Source organism: Propithecus coquereli, unplaced genomic scaffold (genome assembly GCF_000956105.1).
Source record: "Propithecus coquereli isolate 6110/MARCELLA unplaced genomic scaffold, Pcoq_1.0 Scaffold14, whole genome shotgun sequence".
NCBI lineage: Eukaryota > Metazoa > Chordata > Mammalia > Primates > Indriidae > Propithecus > Propithecus coquereli.
In genome coordinates, this window is record NW_012138302.1 from 13,163,426 (window position 1) to 13,189,524 (window position 26,099).

The following is a 26,099-nucleotide window of genomic DNA, read 5'->3' on the forward strand; positions in this document are numbered from 1 at the left end:
GAACATGTACTACGTGTGAAATACTGAAGCAAGCATCAGTGTAGTTATGTTATTGCATCTTCTCCACTGGTCTGTGCCCCTCCATAGCTTTGGTCTCCTCTGTAGGCCTGTCTCAGTGCTTGGCACAGACCAGGCCCCAGTTAAGCGAACATGGCTGATGTTATGTCATTTTTTTTCAGTGTTATCTTTCAGATCCTCATAAACAACCATGTTAGGTAGCTATTACCGTGGTTTTACAGGAGGGTAACTGAAGCTCAGCACAGTGACACGACTTAACCCAAGGTCACTCTTGCAGTTTACCTCATCACCTACTTCATTTGCAGAGAAAACAAAAGCTATCAGGCAGGAGCTCCTGCAGCTGCTGGTTCTGGAACTTACAGCCCCCTGCCTCTGTGCTGCCTGGTCTCCTTCCCTGTGACGGTGGAGGAAGTTTGCCTCCCCTCCCATCTGGGGGCGCAGAGAGAGAGAATGTGGTGTGTGTGTGTCTGTGTGTCTTTGGTATATTGAATTCCCCGTCTCTGCCAGATCCTTCCCGGGGCTGTCTCAGCACACTAGTTTTCTCTCCTCTTTTCCCCTGCCTTCTTTCCTCTTCTTCACAGCCAAACTTCTCCAAAGAATCATCTAAACTTACCTATCCCCATTTTCTTCTCTCTCGCTCACTCTTTAGCCTCTTTCCTCCCAACCCCTCCTGCTCTCCCCCTCAGCAGTTGGGGTGGAAGGTGGCCCCCAGTTTTCAGTGCTCATCTTAGTGGGCTGCCCTGAGTTCCAGACATGGACATCCAGCTCTCTTGTTCTTGATGTCTCAGCTCGATTTATCTCAAAGACCCCTCAAACTCAACATGCCCTACTCCTCCTCTCTGCCCCCTCCGAAGCTAGTCCTCGTCAGTGTGCCTACGTCACACACGGCACCCTGCGCACCAGGATTGGGCCAGATGCCTCAATGCCATCCGGATATGCTGTGCTCAGAGGACCTTTCAAACAGCGCCGTCCATCTCTGCCGTCTGCCCTCACCCCTTGTCTCCTGGGTCTGGTCCTCCATTCTTGCTTCTCTCTCATTCACTTGCTGAAACCTGTCAGTCACTGGCTGTCCTCTGCTGTGGGAGAGAGGCTGCAATCCTGCTTGATTTGGCCTCTGTATTACCCCCCCCCCATTTTCTGAATTTTAGTTCATTCAAGTGTACTTTGTTCCTTCCACCGCATGCCCCTCCCTTTCTCCACCTGACTCCCGCTCTGCTCACGCGTCACTTCCGCAGTGTGGCTGCTCCTCCCTCACCCCACCGCCAGCCAGGTCAGTCCCAAGCTCCTGGTAGGGATTCAGAACTGTTACGTGCCTAAACCAAAGGCCACACAGTTGGTGACACAGGCAGCGTTCAGACCCAAGAACGACCCTGGCTGTGGCAGGCGCGGTCGGGGAGACGAGCGCAGTGCCCGCACACAGTGGACATCGGTGGCCCAGTCCCTCTCTCTGCTTTACTCCATGGGCCACGCTGGGTTCTGACTTTGGTGCGGAGTAGCGTCGTCACTTCAGGCAAGTCACGGGGTGTTTCAGTGACGAAATGAGATCACAGACATGAAAGTGTTTTGCATAATCATGAATTGTCAGATATAAGGGGTAGTAGTTTTCACTATGCTTTATTACCCTTTAATAGACATTGAATTAAGTTGCTGGTTGAAGATATGTTTATATTACAGAACACAAGTCAGTTGGCCTAGAAAACTTTTTTCCCCTCACTTTAACCATATGAACTTTAACTTCCTTTCCTTTTTCACAGGGTTCAGAATCTCCCATGGTGATTGGTGAGTTGAGAAGTGACCTTGACGATGTTGATCCTTAGAGGAACATGTCCAGCCCAACAAGGAGTCAGGCCACAATACTGGATGCTCGGCACCTTTTGAAACCAGAATTTCGTCCTTGGACCCTTTGCAAGAGCCTGGAGACCGGACTGGGAGAGCCGCCATGACTCGGGAGCATCGTGTGTCTTTCAAGGAACGCGTTCTTTGGGCCCTGGAAGGCTGGGAGCTGTTTGGCAGTGGGAGCACTCGGCATGCGGATCGCTGTCCCAGGAGCACGGTCCACGTGTGTGTTCACGTTGTGAAGATTTTAGGAAATAAAGCCCGCGTCAGACTTTTTTGTTACATGAACCTGCAAGAGTGAGCGTAAAGCTGTTGCTTTCTCTATGATGCTACAAAAGAAATTCCTTTGGTTTTTATATTTTAAGGAAAAAAAAAGCAAGCTGCCTGTAGATATGTGGGGGCAAAATTTTTAATCTTGCGGCAGCGTTGAATAGAAATATCCAATTTAAAATGATGTAAAGATACGTGATAAAATTTCTTTTCATTGTAAAATAGTAGTTAATTCAGTTTACACAGACCTTTGTATTTAATATGTCTCCCTGTTTGTTTAGAACAGATGGATCTGAACGAGAGCCCTGGGCATAAGCTTGAATCTTGATGAAATGTTACCAGGATCAAAAATTGGGAAATTATTAAGCTCTTTAAAGTATTTTTTGATAGAACTGAGAATGAAAAGAGCAAAAAAAAAAAAGTTTAAAAATGCTGTGTTTTCCAAAAGTACAGGGTGCATTCTTTGACATCAATCACTAAAGAAGTCATGAGTTGTTCCCAAAACAAATTTTAAAAACAGCACTTTAAGATATAATTTTATTGAGTTTGACTTCATAAAATTATCTGTTTAATGGTTGGAGACATATTGAATAAATCGTAGTCTTAAATCATGTGATCTGCAATCATTTGCTTTTGCTTAAAACGTAATTACTGAAATCCCTTGGTATTGGTTGTATGTGTAGTTGAGTATTTGAGTTGGGAGACACTGCTTGTGAGTTTCATAGTGATTTTAATGCAGAGGAAGAATTTGAGACTGTTTCTCCTCAACATGACTAGTTAACACTGAAAAGACAGGCAAGGTTTAAGATTTATTTTCCCACAAATAACTAGAAAGCGATTGACCAACCATCCATTTAGTTGTATTTGCCAAGTATAGCACCATTCACTCATTTCAGGTTAGATACCAGTTCCCTTTCGGGGAGGGGGGCAGGGGGGGCTTACACCAACCTGTTTCATATATATTTTGTACATTTTGTATTTTGAATTGTTCACACACATTTTCAGCCCTGTTTTGCCTTCAGTTACATGTTCTGCCTTATTTTCATCTCACCATGCACAGAACTAGGAGCCTTAGGAAGTGCCAGGTTGCCACCGTCACACTTGCCAAGTCAAAGAGGCGCGGCCAGCCCCAAAGTGCCTTCTGGCTGTTTGGGCATTTTGTGTGGGCACGTGGCCGGGCAGACAGCTCTCGTCGCTGTGCTCCTTCAGTGGCCTGGTCATTTCACTCTCTGGCAGCGGGAATGTCTGTGCGGTCAGGCTTCACTTCGTCACCTTGTGACTTGCTGCAGGCTCCTGATGAGAAGACGGAAAGGCCGGCACTTAAGAGCAGAACCGTGCCCTGGGAGAACAGACAGAAGCGAGTGGCAAACTTTAGATGGTCCGATGTTCTTGCAGTTTGGAATGTGCTGTTCTTACGTCGATTTTGCATTCGTGAATACTCCTTGACCTACTGTTTCCCCGACCCCCTTCTCACCTCTCCACCCCCATCCTTTCCCAGAGATGGTGTGGGGCATGACACTGACACGCTGGCGATGATCCACGCTGGGAAGTCATCGCTGGCAGCTGCACTCTCAGGAGCCCAAATTCAGGAGTGAAATTGCCACTTCTAGTCCCCTTATTTCCTATGGAAACAACGCCTTCCGCACCCCCAGCACCTGCTGTCCTCACTAAAGCTTCATCAGGATCGCCTGTCACCAGTGTGTACCGTACGCTTTGGTTCATTTGCTTACATTGTTGCTACAATGAACATCGTCTTCACTTTGCTGGTAACCACTTGATTTCCAACGGCTGCAGTCAACAAAAACCTGCTGATGACTTTTTTTAATGTAGTACAACAAGTGACAATTATGACAGGCTTATCTTGGAAGAGTTGTCATTTTTACTGCCAATTTTTTGGATGAAGATGTTTTTATAAATCTTTCAAAATAGTCTGCAAATCGAGCAGGAATTGCACAATTAACTCAATGCTGTGTGTTCTCAAGAAGCTCCCTTAGTGAAGGCCGATCTTAGGATGGCCAATGCCTGGGAAAGAAAACAAGCAAGTGTCCCAGCGTGCACCTCACCGTGACTTCTGGAGGACTCACATGGTCACTGACAACGAGAATACATTGTAGGACCTAGGGCGCCGTGTCCTCAGACTTACCCTGTCTTGCCCCACTCTTCCTGCTAACATCGAGGTGTGTGCAGTTACCTTTTGAGCTTGGAACAAGCAGACTGGAATTTTCCTCTGCTACCTCTTGTGTACAAAATCTTGTTTATAAAATTTCAAAAGGAAGTAGATAAACTAGGGAAGACTCTTAATTCTAAATTTGTTTCATGCGTGGCAGAATTCTTAGCTTCTAAGAGTATAAAATAAATTTTTCAAAAATGTAGAGTTGGAGTGGCCCAGACATTTTTTCTCCGTATATCCATACAGCCGTAGTGGGGTGGGGGCCGGCCTGGGCCTGGGCCTGTGGCCTGGTGCTGTGATTCCTTTTAATACCTTACACTAGCAAGGGGACTGTGAGTCTTCTCAGCCTTTTGCTATTCTCCACTCTGGGTAGTCTGACCATTTTAGGATCCATCTGCATAGCTTGGGCCAGGACGCTGAACTTGGGTTGATGGCCTACATTCACCTCCAAAGGTTTCAGCTCCCATGTTCCCTGGTCAAGCTGGGCTTCTTGCTAGACCCCACAGGTCTGTCTCATTCCTGGGTCCTGTGTTGCTCGTATGGGTCCCCTTCCCTGATTGCTAGTCCAGATCTTCCTCCTCCCGCAGGCCATGCCTCTTCCTCCCCAACTCCTGTGTCCACCTGCCAACCATCCGCAAGAACCACGTTGCTCCCTTCTCTCGAGTCACGGAGCTGTGGGGTGTGGGTATCTCAGCACTGACACTCGATCCTGTGGCACCTTGGGGACGGGAGGGGAGTCGGGTTGCACAACAGGCAGAGGTGCCAGTGTCACAGATACACAGTGCTGGCATTCCAGTCGTTACTATCTGTCAACTCTTCAACTCTTTCCATATGTGACACAAAATTGTCGGAAAGTATGTTTTGGGAGGATTTTTGCCTTTGCAGGCAGATCCCTTATCATTTATGCCATGGGCTATGTAGAGATGGACCCTGCTAAAGACAGCCGTGCTCACCAACCCCAGAGTGGGGATCTGGGGAGTCCCTCATTGGATGGAATAATTATGCTTTGCAAACTGGAAAGAGGCCTGAGACTGTTCTTAACTGCAGATCGTGGAAAACAATCACGGGCACAGCACCACTCATTGCAGAAGCATCTAAGCCTCCATATAACTAACTTACACCATAAACATTCACTCTGCACCAGGTCCTGTGCCAGGTACTAAGGAGAGAAGAATGAAAAGGGCATTGGGAGCTCAGAGCTCGGAGTGAGCGTGGGTAGCAGAGCATCTAGCATGTTATAGAGGACAGGGTGCCAAGGAGGAGGCACCTAACTGCTCTAGGGGGACAGGGAAGCTACAGGAAGACATTCATTTCACTCCTATGACAGGCACAAGGAAAGTCACATTACCAGTATTTGACAGTACCCGTCAAATACTTGTACTCAAGATACAAGTGCTCATCAAATAAAGTTGACCCTTGAACAACACGGGTTTGAATTGCAAAGGTTTGCTTGTATTTCGGATTTACAGGATGTGAAGAGGGCCAACTTTCCATATAGCCAACTGCTGGACTTGAGTACGTGCAGATTTTGGTAAACACGGTTCCTAGAACCAATCCCCTGAGTATACCAAGGGATGACTGTACTTGATTTTCTCAGCCATTCAATAAGCTTATCCAGTGTCTAGTATAAGCAAGGCATCACCGCAGGCAGTCAATCCAGGCAAGAGTCAGGAAAAAGGTTTTATTTTAAAAAGTCACCATATTAATAAAAATCCTACAAAACCCAGAATAAATATCTTCAAGTTACAAAAGCAAGTCTAGAAAAGCTTCTTGCTATAAAAAGACAACAGAAAGAACAGACCAAAAAGCTAGATGCATGCTTGTTTGCTTGGGTGGGGGCGGGGATGGTGCTCAGAGAGGGACAGTGCCCCCCACCATCCCTCACAGGCGTCTCCAGGCCACAGTGAATCGGGCCAGGGTAAGAACAGGGCAAGTGCCAGGCCCACAGGGCGCTGCAGCCAGGAGCAAGCAGGGCGAGGCGTCAGCTCGCTGTGCTTTCTCAGGTCTGCATTTCCCTTCCCAGCCTCCCTGTTACCCGTGAAAGTGGGTGCCCAGCCTCGTAAGATGAAATCAGGCTCGGTTCAGAGCCAGCCCGATCTGGGTTCCATCCTGGCACCATCTCCCTCCCCGCCTCTGGTTCCCGGTTTCTTCCTCAGTCAAGTGGGGTGCCCCCCTGTAGTGCGCGGGGTGGTGGAGAGAGCTAGGGGAGATGGCGTGTGCACCGTGTGGCCCTCCACGGCAAACCCGAGTCAGCCCCGGGTGACGGCGCCCTGCAGGGGCATCCTGGGCACTCGCAAACCTGGCCTAGAGCAGAGTCAAGGGAGCCGGGGAAACAAAGGCACAGCCCCATGACTACCTGGGACACGGCCTCCCCCGCTGCAGGCCAACCGGTGTGGAAAACTGATCCTCCATCAACCGGGAGCCCTGGGGGCTTCTCCGAAGTGAGCAGGAGGTGAGGGGCCACCAGCACTTTTCCCACTCACGTCCCCTGACGCCTGGCCCCCTTCAGCCCCCACGTTCCTCCTCGGCTGCTCATGGGGAGAAGACTGCCCCCCGTGGAGACGAGGACTGAACGCCTGGCACGCGGCAAGAGCTCAGTAACGGGCAGTCCTGCCCACAGGTGCAGGCACGCGGGGTGCGGCTGGCAGGAGCTGAGCATAGCTTATCCCGTTTGAGCAGTCGAAGGCCAGACACAGGCCCCACAGTGAGGGAGGGGGTCCGGGGGAGACACCAAGTTCTCCCAGGCAAGGAGCCCACCCCACCCAAGGGCCAGCACCAGGAAGCAGCTCCAGGAAGGTAGAGGTATCCCTGTCCCCTCCAGCCCAGGCCATGGAGGACCAAGGAAGGGGCAAGTAGGAACGTTGCAAAGCTCACTCCGGCCCTGGAAGCACAGTCCCAGCCCCTGAGCCCTCCCCAGGCACTGTCCAGGGATGGGGCTGTCACTGGAACTCCTGGGAGGCCTGCTCCAGGGGCCGGCTCTGGCAGCAGATGGCAACGGCTACCGTGGCCTCCTCGCTGGTCCCGCCCGCTGGGCCGACATCCTGGATCCTCACCACACATGTGTTGTCCACGGCATAGGCTCCCAGGACCTGGGTGGCCCCGGGAAGGGCACTACAGCCGGTCAGGGTCCAGCCCTCCTCACAGGCCACAGTGACCTGCAGAGCCCGGGAGGAGAAAAAAGCATGTGTCTAGCATGGTGTGGGCCAGGCCCTACCGCCTCCCAGCAAGCCTCTGAGGGTGCCAAAGCGCAGCCCTTGCCAGCAAGCCACTGAGCCACCAGGGCCACCGCCCACACCTCTGCCCCAGCAGTTCTGTAGCGTCACTGACCAAACCCACGAGCTCCTGCTTCACGCCCAGTCTTCAGGCGCGTGGGCACAGGCGCGTGTGTAACATGCCAATGCCAAGCCCATCGTCCCCGTAGAGCGCCACCCCCACCGCCTTCCCATCCCACTCAGCGGCAACTCCGGCTGCCCAGGGACTCCATGAAGCCTCGCAGCCATCTGCACACCTCTCGGCAGACACACCCACAGGCCGGAGGGCTGCTCCTTCAGGCCACTGCACCCGCCGCATCTCCCACCCCGGCCTGGGCCGCCGAGCCCCGCCCCTCCCGTCCCCGCTTCTGCCCGAGGCCGCTGCAGCCTCTCCTCAGCTCAGTGGTGGAGTGAGCTGTCCGAGCCCAGGGCAGACCAAGGCCCTCAGGCCCCACCTGACTGGGCCTGTTCCCTCTCTGCGTCGCCCCCCCACCCCTGCTCACTCCACTCCCACCTCACTGGCCTCCTGGCCACTCCTGGCGCCCCCGGGCACACCCCCACCACGGAGCCTTTGCTCCGGCTGGTCCCTCTGCCTGGAGCATCTTCCCTGTGGTGTCCTCATGGCCTTCCTGACCACCCCCCATTCCCTTCCTGGCTCTATTTTTCTCCATAGCAGCTTTTCAGCACTTCATAATTTACTTATTTTGTTCCCTGTCCTTCTCCCCCACTAGAATGGACGCTCCAGGAAGGCAGAGGAAGACGTTGGTGGGGCTGGTATCTGCCCAGCGCCTGGAACAGCACCTGGAACATGGCAGCCTTCGGTGCGCGCTGAGGGAGCGGACCTGAGCCTATCCTCGCCCTCGTGGAACGCAGCGCCCAGACCACAGTCACCACAGTCTTGCATGTTTAAAACCTGGTCTGCGTTCATTTAACAGTGGACTCCTTAGGGTCTCCCGTCAAGAAGCTCCCTACAGCTTTTAAAAAGGAGTCACAGAGCAACCGGTGGCTATATTGCACCTAGGTTTCGGGAAGGCCCCGCCCTCACACGCCAGGCCTTGGCACTGCCTCACCCTCCAGCAGGGCCCCTCCTTGCCTTGCTGCACTCAGCTCAGGTGCCCCCTCTCTGGGTCACGCTGAGTTGGCTCTGTCCTCAAAGTACAGCGGAGCTCCTTGCCCCAAGCAATCTCCCCGCAGATCTGTTAAATGGATCGATCAATAAATGCATGTGTATTGCATTTCTTTATGCTGTATCCATGCATATTCTCCCCCAAGGGGAGTGCGCTGCCCAGACAGCAAACTTTCCTGATCTGCAAACAAACAAAAACAGGCCCAGCCACACACCACACGCACACACGCACGCGCTGCCCACACAGTGGCAAAGCTGCCCACAGCATCTACCCCACAGACCACCACCCTGATGCGTGACGGTACAGCGGTGGCACAGACGCTGACAGCAAAGCTGCACAGGACAGACACATGCCACCCTGCAGCGGGCACCAGGCACCCACCCCACCCCGCACGCCTCTTCACCTGTTCCGCAGGGCCCGGGACCCCGTGCTCCTTGACTTTGCACTCCAGACCCGGCGCGTGGCAGCAGGAAGCATGGACGCTGGCCTCCTTGTGGCCCACACACTGGTCGAGCTGACCTCGTGGCCTCGGCACGGGTCGGCTGTGGGTGCCAAGGTCCTCCGCCTCCCAGTGGGAGCTGCAACCTGGGCCAGAGAAGGGCCAGTTCAGACAGTGGACTGCAGGGGACCCTCAGTCTCCACTCCCCATCCCACTGGACCCTATCTCTTAGGGTCTGAGGTGAGAGCTGGGAAACCCAGAAACAACTCAAGGTAGAAAAGAGACGCTGGCCTTAGCAACAGGACTCCTGGGTTCCCAGCCCAACTCTGCTGCTGACCTGCTGTGTGACGTTAGGAGAGCCATTCAACCTCTCTGAGCCTTAGCTTCTCAGGGAAAATGTCATGTCCTTTCTGCCCAGAGATGAAGCAATAAGGCAGGGCCTGTGAGGCCTTAGGTGCTTGACCCCCCGGGGTCCCTCCTCCCCAGCCAGCCACCAGGTGGAAGTTCAGAGGGTCTGTCTGGGGCACCCAAGGACTCCCTCCATGGGCTTGGGAGTGAGACACACCCTCTGGCTACGAAACCTCAGATAGCAGTTACTCAACTACAGTGAGCCTCGGTTTCCCTATTTGTAAAATGAAAAGAGTAAGAGCACCTGCTCGCAGGGACACACGTGTGAAGCCCCAGCATGGTGCCTGGAGTGTGGCCAGTGCTCTGTCCACATTAGGGTCACAGTCACTAGTGTTCTGTGTCCTAGCTGTGAGACCTTGGGGAAGTCACTCAGCCCATCAGGCCTGCAGCTCCCTTAGCTGCAAATGGGGCCCTTTTGGATGTGCTTCATGGAGAGGCAGACTCTGGGATTCTACCTCGAGCTTCCCTGCGGGGCGCTCCCAAAGCGGAGAGCAACCCGAACACAGCAGACTCCCTGCCAAGCCAGGCCCGACGCGGAACGTGGCCCACGGCACCCTGCACCTGACTGCGCCTCCTCCCTGCACAAGGACGCCAGCTTCTTGCCTGCCAATCCCTCCTGCACGCCAGCCTGCTCTTCCCAGCCAGGTCCTCGCCCTCACCCTCCTTTCCTATCCTGCAGGGGCTCCCCAGGGCACACTCGATCGAGCATCAGCTCCCGAGCTAGTTCCTCCAGGCTGCATCCCCAACACCTCCTGTCCACCCAAGCTCAGCCTCCTCCCCACCTCAGGGGCACCATCCCTCAGTGCCACAGGCCTCCGTCTGAGCTTCCTGCTCCCCGCCTGGGCATGTTCTGACACAGGGTAGCTGATCAATAGTTACCTACACCAGAGAGTGGATTTTACAGCAACAGGTGGTAACAATAATAACACAAGATAGAATTTATATTGTCCCAGCACTAAAGCGAGTGCTTAGCACCGATCATCCCCATGGACTGATGAGGAAACAGAGCTGCTTCTCTGAGGCACAGAGATGTTAAGTAACTTGCCCAGGTCACACAGCTGTTGAGTGGCACAGTGGAGTCAGACCGAGGTCTGCCCCACTTCAGATCCAGCCTAGGAGTCCCTGCTGGAACCACCTCTCTTGGAATGCGCTGTCTTGGCAAAGCACCTGCCGTGTGCCAGGCCCACGCTCCAGACGTCACACAGCTCCCCACAGCCCAGCGAGGCAGGTACGACCTTCAGCCCTCTTATGGAGGAAGGAAAAGCCGCCTGCCCAGGGTCACAGGCATGGAAGTGGCAGAGCCACGTCGCGCGATGGGAAGTCAGGCTCCAGAGTCTGACCGATCACACTCGTGAGGACCAAGCCCGGAGGTGCTGGGTGCGAAAGGAGACAGAGACTCCTCCTCACCCAGGGCAGGGCCCAGCCTCCTACCTGTGAGGACATGGCCCTGCTGGTGGCAGTAGATGCGGGTCTCCAGGCCTGCCCGGGCTGGTGGAGCTGTGTGGACACTGCAGTTGGCCTGGGGCAGCAGGCAGCACCTGGCGATGGCATAGACACCCTGACCCCTGAACGCGTTGTGGGCCAGGCAGACACTCCTGCCCCCTCGGGCCTGAGAGGCAAAGACAGAAGCGGGAACCTGCTTTAGAATGGGCTCGGAAACCCGAGAGGGGGCTGGATGGGATCGACTCAAGCACCTAGTCCAAGCCCCAGGGACCCTTGTCAATGTCCCGCCAGAGGCAGGCCAGACCCGGCCCCCAACCCTCTGGGGACAAGGAGCTCACGCCTGCCCTACCAATGGGCGGCTGTGTGTGTGCAGAGGTTCTTGCAGACGCTGAGAGTGCAGTGGCTTCAAAACAGAGACACAGGGAAACCCAGCAGGTCCGAGCAAGGACCCAGCCTGCAGCGCTGACCCACTCAGCCTCTCAAATGAGCATTCGGCACCATCTCCCAGGCTGGAAATGCCCGCCCCGCCCCTGCCCGGCTAGGCACTGCCCTTCTGCCAAACGCCACCCTAAGGCATTAACATCAATCCCCTTTTTTGCTGCTTTGAGATTTCTCAGAGCCCATCTGAGCAAAAAGGGTCCTAGGGACGGCTGAGTCGAGAAGCAGCAAAGCCCTGAATGGGAACAGACCCAGCGCCGCCCTGCAATCTCCGGGCAGCCCTTCCCCGCGTGGCTCTGCGGCAGCGCCCAACCTCGTGCCACGAGCTGTGCCCCTTTAAGGGGACTGGAGTCCAGAGGACGGGGTGGGGGGGCAGAAGGGAGACTCCTGCTCCGCGCACCGACACACACGGCAGAGAAGTGCAGTCACCTCGACACGCTCGCCCCGCTTCTTCCCGCTCCTGGAGAAGCCGGAGCAGCTCAGCAGCTCCTCCTGCGGGTTGCAGCGGGAGGCCGCCGTGGCCATCCGCGTAGGCCCCGAGGGCGCCGACCACACGCTCCTGCAGAGCAGCTGCCCACCTGCAACAAGCCTGGGTGAGGACGGGTGCCAGGGCAGAGGGGGAACCTCCACCAAAGAAAAATCTTCAGTTCGTGGTAGGGAGGCTTAAAGAACATACTCAACTTTTTCCATAAAAACATGTTATAAAAGTGTTGCGAAGCCCCAGCAGAGCCCCATTCTCGTTTAATCCTATTTAAGGCGGCACAGTCCTCCTTGTACAGATGAGGGAGGGGAGAGAGACTGCCAAGGTCACAGAGGCCTCCCCAGCCCCAGCCTGGACTTGCCCCCCATCCCGCCATCCTGCTCACCTGCTCCGTGGGCACTGGGGGGCAGCGCGGCCACCAGGTTGGGGGTCAGCACCCGCTGGTTCTCAGGAAACCAGGCCTCGTTGATGATGTCTTTGGCAGAGAAATGGAGCAGCCTCTGCCTCAGCTCAGCCAGGGTGAGCTCCGGCTCGGCGGTCAGCATCACCGCTGCAATGCCTAGGGCGAGGGGGGAGAGCTGGGGCGGCCTGGCCCTCCTCCCCAACCAGGGGATCCTGCCAGGGCACACGCACACGCACAAGGACACCAAGCTTCTGTTCCCGAAGGTAAGCCACATACGGCGCCTTGCTAAGCTAAAGCCAGATGGTAAGACGTCCTGCTCTCACACCTCTGCGCCTTGGGAATTGGTTTGCCAGGCGAACTCCTACTCATCCACCAAGCCCAGATCAAATGTCCCTGCTCCAAGAAGCCTTCACTGATCCTCAGGCTGGGCCGGTGGCTCCTCTGGGTTCCCTCTAACACAGCCCTGACTTTTCGTGTTCCCTCTGTGTGTGCACCTGCCTCCCCCATCAGTCTGGGTGTCCTCAAGGGCTCCATCAGGTCTGCCTCATCCTTGGTCCCCGTGCCCAGCACAGAGCCTGGCACAGGGAGGTCCTGGCACAGAACCTGCCTGACAAAGAGGCTTTTAGCAGCGTGGTGGCCAAGGCAGTGGGCGGTGACTCACCAGCCACATGGGCAGCAGCCTGTGATGTCCCACTCTGTGACACAAAGCAGGTGCTGCAGTCGCTTGAGGCACCAATGATGTCTTCCCCTGGGGCAAAGAGGTCCACACAGCGGCCAAAGTTGGTCCCCAAGGTCCCCAGGGTCATCGGCTGGTCCCGGGCATTGGTGGCTCCAACCGTGATGACCTGGAAAGGTGAGGTGAGTGGCAGAGAATGGAGCTGAGGAGAGGGGCTGCGGGGACAGACTGAGGCTCCGCCAGCTGGGCTGGCCAACTCCTATACACCTGTTACAGTCCCCTCCAATGTCCCCTCCTGGGGGAAATCTGACTCCCCAGATGGCATTCTGGGACCCCCTGCCCCGCCTCAGTGCTCCCCTCTGCCAAGTGCCAGGCACCATTCCCAGTGCCCCTGTGCAGTTTACATTCTAGTAGGGGACAGGCAATAAACAGGTAAACAGGAAAGTGGGCGGTGTACCAGGTGGTTATAATCGCCATGGAGCAAACAAGAGAGGGTGAGGCGGAGACTTGGGGGCTTTGTTTGCTTTAGGCAACTGTCAGCTCAGCCAGGGAGCCTCTGATGGCCGGGAGGGCCTGGGTTATCACCGTCAGGTCCGCATCTGCACCCCACCCCCACCCCCCCACACACGACAGACCAGAAGTGGGACAAGATGCCTTCCCCTCAGGACCTCCGTACCCAGACAGCCTGACACGCAGTAGGTGCCCTGCAGACAGTGGTCAGATGGAGGACGGTCACAGCCCTGCTGGACCGCCAGCTCCTCCAGGGCAGAGACTCCATCTCTGTGTTCCCAGCACCCTCACCTGGAACTGGCTGTGGTTCAGACTCGAAGTTCAAGCCTCTCCCTCCCTGGCTCCCAGAGCCAGGCCAGCCCAGCCTGGGGAACACCGCATGCAGGCACAGGGGGCCCGCCTGCCCCCTCCCCGCTATGGGGGCAACAGCACTGGCACCTACCTCGGGAGCGGAGGCTGGGGAGTACAGGCAGGCATCGTCCCGGAAGTTGCCGGCAGCTGCGACCAGCACCACCCCAGTCCTCACCAGGTGCTGGCAGGCGGCATTGAGGACCCGGCTGTACCCCCCTGCCAGGGGCAACAGCACCACCAGCGGCTGCACCGGCTGGACCAGCTGGCTTTTCCGAATAAACTCCAGGCCTGGGAGGACAAAGCCAAGGTCACCCCCGGGGAGACACGCTCCTTTCCCCCAGCCCCTCCCTCAGAGGCACGGTGTGATGGTTAATTCTGTGTGTCAGCTCAGTGCCCTGACGTTTGGTCAAACACCAGTCAAAGTGCTGAGTGAGAGTGTTTTTTAGATGCGACCAACACTAAATCAGACTGAGTCAAGCAGACTGCCTGCTATCATGTGGGTGGGCCTCGTGCAATCAGTTGAAGGCCTCAAGACAAAAGGCTGAGACTGAGGCCCCGAGGAAGGAGGAATTCTGCCCCCAGACTGCCTTCAGACTCAACGCTGCAACCTCAAATCCTGCCGGAACGTCTAGCCCGCCTGGCCTGCAGATATCAGACTTCCAGCCCCCACATGAGCCAAGTTCCGAATACTCTTACATGCCTCCCTCTGGCTCTGTTTCCCTGGAGAACTCAGAGATTACAGATCAGAACATATTAACAATGGCAGCAGCAACAAAACTAGCCCAAACTGGGCACTTCCCCACGCCAGGCTCTCTTTCCAAGTCTGAATGTACAACCTTACAGGATTCTCACAATTACCTTGTTATTAATATTATTCCTTTCCAGGAAACAGGCACCAAGAGGGTAAGTCAGGTCCTCAGGGGCGTGAGAAGGGCCCCTGCCCCACCTCTGGCTTCACAGTCCTCTCTGCCATTCTCTGAGGCCTGGCTCAGGCGCCCCTCTGCTGTGACGCCAAGTTCCGGACCCACACAAACTCCTAGCTGCCCGCTCACCCGCTGCGTGACCCACCCTCTGTAACACAGGGATGACAGTTCCTTGGATTGTCCTGAGGATTAAGACTCTGCGCCTTGGGAGGCCCAATAGCTGTCCGCCCTGGAGGGCGTGGCTCCCCCAGCCTCCGCTGCTCCATCCCAGGGCTGAGTGTGCCAACTGCGTCTGCCCCGTGCCACTGTCACCAGTGATGGCTCCACTCCCTCTCCAGCCTGGAAGCTCTGGCCCTGACGTGCCAGGGGACCTGGAGCTGACAACTTCTCTGTCAATGGGGGAGTGGCCCGGCCAACCTCAGAATCTTCTGGATCAAGGCCTCTGAGGGGTCCCCTGGGGCCATGGCAGAGGTAGGAGTTGAAACCCCACAGTTATGCTCCTCCTAGGAGACAGCGGGGCAGGCCCCTCACACCAGGAGGAGAGCAGAGAGGAACTGGGCATGCAGGTGGAGAAAAATAGCTACGGTTACAGCTGCCAGGTATTAAGCACCTGCTGTGTGCACATCTCTGTGCTCAGACCTGACACACAACCACCTGCCTACACAGGAGGAAAAACTACTGTTTGCTGAGCCCCTGCTCTGCAACACAACATGCTAGGGGCCTTCCACGCACTCACTGGGGCCCCGAAGAGGCCAGAGCAGTAGGCCTGGGAAGGCCTTTGGAGAATGAGCACCCTCCTCCCACACACACTGACCTTCGGGACTGGCCTTCCTGAGCCCGGGTCGGTCAATAAAGGAGTGGGACAGGCACCAGGGGTCACCTGATGGGGCAGGAGGTTATTGATTCTTGCCTTTAAAACCAAACATCAAAGCCCGCACTCGACAGGAAAGCCTCAGGACAGAGCTCGTGGGGCAGCAGGCAGGCTCCCGGCCTTCTGGGCTTTTCAGACAGACCGGGGGACTGCCTCTGCCGGCTCCAGAGCCAGTGTTTGACCCAGGGGCCTGGGGCTTGCAGTGGAAGTCAAGCCACCAGCACCTTCCCCAGTGCAGTCACTGGCTCTAGCTGCATGACCCTGAGCAAGTCACCTCCTCTCTCTGGGCTGGTTTTAGCAACTGTTCAGCAAATAACACAAGGCCAGTCTCAGGGCGTGGTGTATAAAGCCCTTTGCTCAGTGCGTGGGCACAGGAAGACGTCAGTACTCGAGAGCTCCCCCTCTCTTCTCTGTCCACAGGCCACCGGAGGCCCAGCTCTCAGCTGGACCTCACAGGAGACCCGCCGGGTGGACTGGACGGAGTAACCTGCAGAAGTCTAGGAAAGGTCCTCTGCCAGGCCCTCCACCGAGGCTGCCTGGCCCGGGTGACCTGCAAGGCCCATCAGTCACACAAGCGAGTGAGTCCCCTAGTCTTAGAGGTATGCAAGCAGAAAGTGGAAAAAGTTTGCTTAGATCGCCACAAGGGGCCACCCGAATCTAAGAAAGCATGACAAAAGGCATAAACACGTCAGCGGGTTTGAAAAGGGGAGCGGTGTAGAACCGTGGAAAGCCCATTGACCTAGGGTCAAGGCCGCGTGACCTCGGGGGGCCTCGGGGGCCCTGCCAGCTCTGACACTCTGGGACTCTCTGGCTCCAGGGCAGAGGCTGGAGCCTCCTCAGCTAGGAGACCTCATTTCTCCCTGGGCTTCAGCCACCTCCCACAGCAGGTCCAGACGGCAAGAGACCAGGGCCACCTGGAGCCATCACTCACCTATGAGGGTGCTGCTGACCGTGCCCTTCCCCTGGCAGTTGAGCACACGCAGGCTGCGCAGGCTGGTGCCCTTGGCCACGCCAGCGTCCCGGCCGCCGACCACCCCTGCCAGGTGGGTGCCGTGGCTGTCACACTTGCTCGCCTGCTCGACCAACACAGGGGTCATGTGGGGAAGCCCACACATCCCATAATACATCTGCAGGTGGCTGGCTGAATGGACACCCCCACCCCATAACCGATGGCAGGGACAGGACGGTGACAGCTGGGGGGCCAGACCAGCAGTCCCCACCCACCTCCAGGACAGGGATGAGGGCTGGGGCCGTGCTCCCATCTGAGGTCGGGCTTACCTGTCTGTGGAAGCGGGTCCCATCCTCCTCGGGCACACTCTCAAAGTCGGTGACTGTGACCCTGCCCTCAATTTCCCGGTGGCCGCTCTGGATGGTGGTGTCTAAGAGATACACCTCCACCAGGCTGCCTCCATCTTTCCAAGGTGACATTTGCAGGAGAGGAGAGAAAAACCATGAGGTTAACGTTGTAGCCAACACAGGGACGGTGCGCCACATTCTGGGCCCCGTTGTGAGCCCCTTAGATATATTAACTCATTTAATCTTCAAAAACTCCTCACAAGCTACAGACTATTGTATCTTTATTTTACGGACAAGGACAAGGAGGCACAGAGAGGTGGGTAACTGTCCAAAGCCACACAGCTGGCAAATGACAGAGCCAGAAAATGAACTAAGTGTCAGGCTCCGTAATAGTAACATCAATATAAACTAACATGAACATTCAAACAATAATAAACTCTACGATGTAAAATAAACCAAGTTCCTATTATAGCTTTTCACATCTCACCAAACCTGAGAGGGAGACAGAACAGGGTTTGTCTGGCATCCGAGCTGGCCAGTGCATGTCACAGACAGGAAACCGAGGCTCAGAGGGGACACGTGAGTCTGGGCCCCCCAGCTCCAAGACCAAGTGTTCTCCATGGCACAAGGTGCCAGGAGGGCTCCCAGGGGCTGTTTCCACCTGACATGAGTTACAGCCTCCGAGAAAAGAGCCGTGTTGGAAGTTCCCTGAGAGCCTACCCTAGACTTCCCCATTCTAATGGGATCGCTTTGATTCTCCGAGAAGCAAGCGCCAGGATGGGACAAGAGCTGCAAGAGGCTCCCTGGGGGAGACGCCCGAGCAGGACAAAGGTGTGGCGAGCAGGAGGAGGGAGGGGCTGCAGATGCCACGCAGGGCTGGCGCCTCTAGGAAGAGGGGAGGAGGAAGGAGGAGCCTCGGGCTGCGGGGCTGTTCTCAGAAACTCCGCCAGGCCAGGCCGAGGGAGGACCCCAGGCTGCCTGTTAACGCATCTGGCACCAGCGGCAGTGGCTGCTTTGGTGCCCCTGCTGTGCCCTGGCCCTGTCTGGGAGCAGCCCAGGAGAAGCAGCACCAAAGGGCAGCGCTGGGGGCTGTCAGTCAACCTGGTCCTGCGGCAGGTTCTCTGCATCCGAACACCACCCTGCGGCCCAGCAGTGAGCCTCCGACAGTCCGGCACCGTAGAGATTCTCATCTCAGGACAGAGGAGGGAGTGGAGGCCCAGAGCATGTATTCGTTTCCTGCTTGGTTTCGGGTCTCTCTGACCCCCTGCCCAGTGTCCCTCCCATTCCTGACATTAGCCAGCTCTGGGGTCCCTGAGGCACCGGCGTGGAATGCGGGGGCTCTAGGACTCCACGTGGAGAGGCTCAGCCTGGGGTGGGGAGGGCAGGCTCTTCCTGCAGAGGACACCTGTCCTCTCCCTGGCCACAGGCCGCCCAGACCAGGTCAGCACACCCTACCTGACTAGGCCCCTCACCTCTGCCGCTGCCACCCTTGACGGATACTGCGCCACATCCCCTATCTCCATGCCCTGGCCGCGAGCTCTGATCTGTCACAATGACAGCAACTCAGAAGCCACTCAACCTTCCAGCTCCAAAAGCATTTGCACATCCTTCACCTCATTGGAATCCCACAACAACCCATGGGGAGGACAGGGACGAGGTTATTGTCCCCATTTTACAGATGAGAAAGGTGAGGCTCAAAGAGGAAAGTGGCTTCCCAAGACCCCATGGGAACCAGTAAGGGGTCGAAGCTGAGCTTACCCCAGGATCTGAGTCCCAGTGCCACGTGCCTCATCTCTCCCCTGAGTGCCAGACCCCAGGCCATGGGCATCCCAACCTCAACGAAGTCCACCTAGAACCCCCATCTTCTCCTCACAGCAGGTGCGCTTACGGTCGTGCACAACTCAATGAATGCCACCTGTGAGGCCCTGCTAGCGCCCAGGTCATTCCCCTTGGCCTCTCCTCCTCCCTCCCTCCTGGCCCATAGCCAGGCCATGCCAGGCAGAGGAAAGGCCTGGAGGGGACACACAGTGTAGCCCATGCAGGGGGCCCCAGGAAGTCAACGGTGCCAGAGCAGGTGGAACAGGGTGAGACAGGAAGCGAGAGACAGGTGGGGGCAGGGCTGTGTCTGTCCCATCAAGGGATCTAGTCCTGCCTGCAGGGCCCTCGGGGAGAGTCACAGTCAGATTTACCCTCCCCCAAGGTACCTGCAACCTGCTGGGTTCCCCAGAAGGAGAGAAGAGGCAAACAAGAGCTTTCAGAAGGTGGAAGATCATTTAAGGAAAGACCCCCGAGTTCTCCATGGAGCAACAGGAAGGCAGGGAGTGGGTATGGTAGGACAGAGAAGTGGTCAGTGGTGTATGCTGAGCCCCGAAGCCCCCTCGAGGTGGCAGCATCGCAGGGAGGAGGCAGGTGGATCCGGCTGCAATGGCGAGGGGCAGGCACAGGGGTCTTACTGGGGGGGTGGTATTCATCCTCCTGGTACCGCACAGAGGTGATCCGATCCAGGTTCCACGGGACACTCTGGGCAAAGACAGAGGAGTCCTCCTCGATGTACTCGACGTGGGGCAACTTCAGGGCCTGCAGAAGCCAGAGAGGCCAAGGGACTCCGCCTGAGCCATGGGGCCAGCAGCAAACACAGCCACAGCCCTGGCCCCACCTGACGGAGCCCATGCCCACATCCCAGCCCAGGACCCCCACCTCGGCCCAGCGCACCCCCTGCTGGTGCCGGGATGACAGACCAGGAGCCGGGGGCCCCCCACGCCCGATCAGGCTGGAAGCCCAGCACTCCCGTGTCTCTGCACCGCGCCCCACACACCCAGCGCGGAGTAGTCCTTCCAGGAAGGATTCTGAATTTGACACCTCGTCGGTGGAAGCAGACAGTGCCAAGGGTCTGGCAGGCCAGATGGGGAGTGAAACTCAGGCCCCGGACTCCACACCCAAATCCTGACATAACAGCGCCGGCAATTCCGTTTGTCCCCGGATCCATCCGCCGCCTCCCCTGCCCCAGGCTGTGCCAGGGGGCTGACCCTGCAGCCCGCAGCGCCAGGCCCTTGCAGCAGCTGCCAGCTGGGCTCAGCCCACAGGAGGCACCAGCAGCAGTTTGGGGACGAGAGTGTGTCTGCTCCACTCCCTGCTTCAGCGTAGGGTTCCGGCAGTGGCTGCACCCTTGGGTGATGCCCTGAGGGTGGCCCCTCCTCCACGCTGCCAGCTCCCACTGGGCAGAGGAAGAACTACTCCCTCTCCTCGCCCTTCTAACCTGGAGGTGGTAACATCTTTCCATCACAGCTAGTCTCTGGCTGCCTCAGGGTCCCCGGGGGCTCCTTAACCTACCCACACCTCAGTGAGTTTCTGCACTTAGCGTCTGCTGAAATACTTCCCGATCTCATTTGGTCCTTAACTGACTTCCCATTGTTGTGCCTGGTTTGCAGAGAGGGTATTGAGGCTCAGAAAGGTGAAGGAATTTGCCCAAGGTCAGACAAACCAGTAAGGGGTGGGCGGGACTCGAACCCATGCTGGTGCAACTCCAGAGCCCAGCTCTCGATGGCAAATGTCTGCAGCTTCTCTACTCAGCCTCCTCTCCTCCGAGAAGCTGCCTGTGGGGCTCCTGCTTGCCACCCTGTGCGCTTCCCCGTCCCTCCCCATGCTGAGCATGTTGTCCCACAGTCACCTGTCCTCGAAATCCCTCGTCAGTCTCCTCCCGAGCTGCGAGCTCGAGAGAACGGCCTGGGCTGCCTCATCTTCACCTCTGTCGCACACAGTAGGCCCTGGTTAAGTGTGTGTTGAGCAGACTGATGGAAGACATTTACTCGTTGGTCTCCCATACCCAAGGGCAGGATCTGTCAGTCCCTGTCATTGCTCCCTGGACTTGGCACCCATGGGCGGAAATGTGGCAGAGCTAGGGGACCTGGATCCAAACTCTGACTCTGCTAGTTACATGCCGTGTGACCTCAGGCAAGACCCTGTCCAATTCTGGGCCTCAATGTCTGCAGGAAGCTGAGAAGCACCCCAGCCACATAGAGAATCAGTGTGAAAAGAGAACCATGTGTCTCAGCAAGTTGGGAGACAGGGAAGGGGGTGGGCTGGGAGGTGAGGACAGGAAAAATAAAAAAGGCTTTTAAGATTTGCATTTGAAGCACTAGGGCCAGGGTAAGCCCTCAACTACCCAGTCCCCTTTCTGCCCTTACACCAAAGATGTGACATCCGGGAGGGGGAAGAGTCACCCTATCCTAGAGGAGGAATCTTACTCAGTATAGCATCAGCCTTAAAGGAATTTTGGACCCTTGAGTCATGCTTATATAAAATACTCAGGCTCCACTGAATGTCCCAGGGCCTTGTTCCTCAGGTGTCCAGAGGCAGCAGATGCATTAGCACAAGAATGGCTGGCAGGCAGACCATGGGTTTGATCCCGGCTCTGCCCTTAGCCGTCTGTGTGGTACCTTCTGAACCTCAGTCTCCTCATCTTTCAAGTGAAGGTGGATGTGTCACTGGGCTTAAAGTGTATTCTATACATAAAGCCAGTAGTCACTGTGCTTGGTACCTAATAAGTGCTCAATAAATGTTTGCTGTCTCCTTCTGATTTTCCACAATGGGCACACTAAGGACAGTCCCCAGCGTGTATGTGGTGGCCCGGCCCTATCAGGAAGTGCTATGCCCAGGGAGGGTGCTCACCAGGTCCAACAGGTCACTGCTCATCTTCACCAGGAAGCCAGGAAAGAGGTCGTGGAAGACATGCAGGACCTTGGTGAGGTAGCCCCGGCGGGCGGCCTGGGCCCGCAGGCGGTGGGCAGTGCGCTCGGGCTGCGAGCGGTGGCTGTCCTCCTTCAGCACCACCACGTACATGCCTGGCAACCTCCAGGCGTCCTGGCTCCAAAAAAGGAGGCACATGATGACATGGAAAAAGCCCAGGAAACTCGACATGCCCTTATCTCATCTCTATTTACAAGTTAGAATTACAAGAAAAGAGACACAACAGAGCATAGTAAACTATAAGGAGAAGTTACCAAATGAGGACCAGAAAGCAATCAAAATACAACATATAGGTCAACTCTTAAGTATTAACACAGTTTATGTAATACGTTCAATTTGGTAGCCAGGCAAAAATGGGAACTATGGGCTGCACTTAGTAACAAGCTCTGCTCTGAACTTGCATATTGCTCTCTACGGGCCCAACCGAGGCCTGGTCACCCCTGGAGGCCCTGCCCAAAGCTGCCCCCTCCCCATACCCAAATCAGAGTAAATCTCTCCCTCCCTATTCTAGGACCTCCATGACTCCCCTCCAGAGGCAGTGCAGAGGGGAACACTCATGGGCTTTGGAGCAAAAAAAATATGGTGGACCTGAATCCCAACTCTAATATGTACTGGCTGTGCAGCCATGAGCAAGTCACTCAACCTCTCTGAGCCTCAGATGTCTCCTCTGTACTGGAGGGACCACAGTACCTATGGCACAGGCCTGCTAGGAAGGCCAAGACAGATAGTTGTGTAAAGCTCCCGGCTGGATGTTGTACAAATGCAGGTAGAAGGGATGACTGAACGAGCCAAGGCAACACTTCTCAAACAGGGAGAAAAGAGTGAAGGTCACTGTCTTAGTCCTTTTGTGTTGCTGTAAAGGAATACCTGAGGCTGGGTAATTTATAAAGAAAAGAGGTTTATTTGGCTCATAGTTCTGCAGGCTGTACAAGAAGCGTGGTGCCATCATTTGCTTCTGATGAGGACCTCCAGCTGCTTGGCAGAGGGGAAGGGGAGCTGGCGTGTGCAGAGATCACATAGTGAGAGAGGAAGCAAGAGAGAGGGCCAAGGCGCCGGGCTCTTTTTAACAACCAGCCCTCATGGGACATAATGGAGAACTCACTCACTACCACAAAGACGGCACCAAGCTGTTCATGAGGATCCATGCCCATGACCTGAACACCTCCCATTAGGCCTGCCTTCAATATTGGGGACCAAATGCCAACACGAGACTTAGAGGCCCGGTCACTAATGGATAAAATCCAAACTCCATGTTCCTCCTCGGCCCCTCCTCAACCTACCTCCGCGGTCTCATCTTCCACATCTCTGTATGTGCACCTTTCTGAAGCCCAGCCAGAGTAGAAGGGAGTCCACACCCTTTATCCAAAGCCTTAGGGCCAAATGGATTTTAAAATTCAGGACTTGTCTGGGTTTTAGAAAGGCAGGAATGGGCCATCAGGGAGTCTACTCAGAGAAGTCTGGAGCTGAATGCTGTCATCTATGCAGTAGCACATGAATATGCTTGTTCTTGCAAGTGGAATACGTAGACTATAAATAACCTCAGGTCAAGTCAGGTCAGGCGCTACCATCAAATAAATTACAAAAAGCCTTTTGATTTTCAGAACATTCTATGTGTCACAAGATGGATGAGAACTTTGTCAGAACTTTGTGCTCTTTATTCTCCACCTCTGGCTTCTCCAGCTCCATAGCTTTGCTTGTGCCACCCCATACACCTAGAACAAAATTCTCCTGCCACCTTCATTTGCCGAACTCCTATTTATACTTCAAGACCCATCTAAAATGCCCTCTGCTAAATGAAAATCTAATGAATTGGGAGGGTATTCTGTAGAGTGGAATGAGAGTTCTGAAAGCCTAGACTTTCCTCTCTCTAGATCTCAGTTTCTCATGACTAAAATAAAAGGACTAGTCTAGAATCCTTTTCTGCTTGCAAAAAATATATATATATATATTCTAAATTAGATTCCCACAAAATATCCATTGAATGAATGAATAAATAAACTTCCACCAGAGAAGAAATACCCTCAAGCGTTTGGTTCAGGTGGTTGTCCAGCCTCTGCTTCCTCACAACTTCCAGAACAGTTGTTCTGGGGCAATGGTGACTTGAAACGCCCTCTCTAACCACCTCACATTTCTTTAGGAGGTGAGAGGCTCAGGGAAGAAGGAAGAGGCTGCTCTGAGCTGAGCCAGGGCCTGACTCCCTGCGGCCCCAACACACTCCGGCAGAAGGGCAGATGAGCAGCTGTTAGTGGCAGAGATTTCCCCTCTGTCCCAGGATCTGCAGTTTGGAGCAAAGAGGGTGTCACCAGTAGGTCACACTGAAGCCAAGGACATACTACTGTCTACAAGTGAGCTCTTCCTGGGTTTACACCGTGAGATCACTCACGTGTTGAACAAAAGTCCTTTCCCTTCATTCCCCCCATTTGCTGCCACCGAATCCTCACAACCTAGAGGAAGGATTGTCACCTCCCTTGTAAAGGTAAGGAAACGGAAGCTCAAGGTTAAGTGACTCGCCAAGCACCACACAGCTAGTGAGATGAAGCCAGAATTCAACCCAGGTCTGACTCCAGGCTGGGGCGACGAAAAGTCAGCCAAGCCCTGGATGGGTCATTACTGGAGAAAACCAGCGGTCGGGCCCTGGACGCGAGGGCCAGGTGCTGGCGGGAGTTCTTCGGGAAACTCGTCCCGCCCAGCCTCGGCAGACCCAGACCGGGCTCAGCCTCGGGTCCCGGCTACCAGGAACGCCAGCCCCAGCCCTAAGCACCAAGGAAGGGCCTTCCCTGCCCGAGCCCCAGAGGACACCGGCGGGCCTGGAGAATAACCCCACCCCCACCCCTAACCTGGTCCTTTCCTCAACCGAAAAAAAGAAAGGCCCCAACCAGAAGTCCGGGGCAAGAAAAAAATGCCCCCCCGCTCCTTGGCGGGCGTCCCTGCCACCACACCCCCGTCTCAGGTAGTGCCGTCTCTCCAGGGCTCCCCACTCCCACCCTCCGCGGCCTGTATCTCCCAACCCAGGTCAGCACGCGACGGCAGCAAGCCTGCTTCCTCCGCGGCCCGCGGTGCAGAACGTGTGCATCTGTGCGGCGGTCCCGCCAGGGCTCTGCTCGCCCCGCCTCACCTCGTGCCTCCGGGTCTCCCGCCCCCGAGAACCTTCCCGCCGCACAGTGCGGCCGCGCGCCCCAGCGCGTCCCCATGGCTCCCGCCACCGTGCCTGCAGTCCCCACATCGCGCCACGGCAGTCGTCAGGTGAGCAGAGGGAGACCGTCACTCCAGCTCCTCCTTCACAGGGAGGAAACTGAGGCCGGAGAGGGGCGGCATCCGCATCGGTCCCCGGGCGGGCTCGCCCCCGCCCCGCGCCCTCACGCCCGCACCTTGGCGCAGCGGTGGAAGGTGGCGGTGACCGTGTGCTGGGCCGCGTCGGCCGGGCCGTCCTCCTCCGAACGGAAGGAGAGCACCAGCTCCTCGTAGTCGCTGTCCTCGTCCTCCTGCGCGCGGGCGCCGGCGGGACCCAGGAGCAGCAGCAGCAGCAGCAGCGGCAGCGGCAGCGGCCACCACGGCCTCCTGGAGCTGCAGGTGCCCATCGGCGCGAGAGGAGAGGAGGGCGTCCTGGAGGGGAGACCTGGGGCCGGGCGCAGTCCACGCTGGCGACGCCCTGTGCCTTGCAGAGAGGAGGACGGTGCGTGCGCGGGAGCTCGGCGCCGGCGGGGGCAAGGCGGCGAAGGGGTGCCGGGTGCGGCCCGGACAGTCTCTGCCTGGCTCACTCCTCCGGGATGGACCTCGAACCGAGCGGCGCGGCTCCCGCCTGCGGCCCTGCGCGCCTCGACGCCGCGCGGAAGCCCAGGGTGTGGGTGCTTGCCTCCTGGGGCGCGATCACGCCACCGGAGCTCCATCGGACGATCCTATCTGATTAAACATTAACGGAGCCCCCACACTGGAGGATCAGGTTTTGGCCTCGCCCTCCCCAAACAGCGTCAGATTAGCTCAGAGAGAGGAAAAACCAACCCCAAATCCTAACTGGGCTGGAAAGCGGCCCAGCGCTCCAAGGCGCCTGCTCTCCGCCTCTCACCCTGAGCCCTGCGTGGGACGTCAAACTCTGCATTCGGTTGGGCCCACCTCGTCAGTGTGTCTGGGGTCTGTCTTGCCACCTGCCAGCCACCCCCTCCTCCTGCTCGAACGATGTTAAACCACCTCCTCCCGGCCCGCCTCCTCACCACGACCGGTGACCCTAATCAATCTGGCTGCGGACTCCGCTGCCCACCGAATTCTCTCCACTGGCCTTAACTCGGCATCTTTGTACCCCCAGCCAGGCCCCCTCTGCCCTCAATGCACCCTGCACACCGACCTTACCACCAACTAGCCGTTCCTCAAAGATGCTGCCTGCTTTTGATTTCCAGCCTACATGTATTTCGAGGGATTTATTCTACAAAGATTCAGGTTTTAAATCT

The 26,099-nt window shown here is 56.3% G+C and overlaps 2 protein-coding genes across 3 annotated transcripts in view; one reads left to right on the top strand and one right to left on the bottom strand.

Moving 5' to 3' along the window:
* The window catches only part of USP24 (ubiquitin specific peptidase 24), a 139,723-nt gene extending 135,231 nt beyond the window's left edge, over nucleotides 1-4,492 (top strand). The window contains 1 exon segment of the mRNA XM_012639336.1: nucleotides 1,773-4,492. Within this exon segment, the coding sequence (XP_012494790.1) occupies nucleotides 1,773-1,835 (63 nt within the window). The 3' untranslated portion in view covers nucleotides 1,836-4,492.
* Nucleotides 4,493-5,915: 1,423 nt separating this feature from the next.
* PCSK9 (proprotein convertase subtilisin/kexin type 9) lies at nucleotides 5,916-25,543 on the bottom strand. Of its 2 annotated transcripts, none has more exons than XM_012639495.1 (12): nucleotides 25,026-25,543; nucleotides 21,580-21,771; nucleotides 19,365-19,488; nucleotides 16,894-17,027; nucleotides 16,547-16,688; nucleotides 13,913-14,109; nucleotides 12,946-13,129; nucleotides 12,267-12,440; nucleotides 11,830-11,978; nucleotides 10,951-11,128; nucleotides 9,076-9,257; nucleotides 5,916-7,449 (listed from the first exon to the last, which is right to left on the bottom strand). In XM_012639495.1, the coding sequence occupies exons 1-12, from the start codon at nucleotides 25,233-25,235 to the stop codon at nucleotides 7,234-7,236; spliced, it is 2,082 nt and encodes a 693-aa protein (XP_012494949.1). In that variant the 5' UTR covers nucleotides 25,236-25,543; the 3' UTR covers nucleotides 5,916-7,233. The 2 variants fall into 2 exon arrangements, with proteins under 2 accessions (XP_012494949.1, XP_012494950.1); XM_012639496.1 differs by lacking the exon at nucleotides 5,916-7,449 and adding an exon at nucleotides 8,642-8,741.
* Nucleotides 25,544-26,099: the final 556 nt, after the last annotated feature.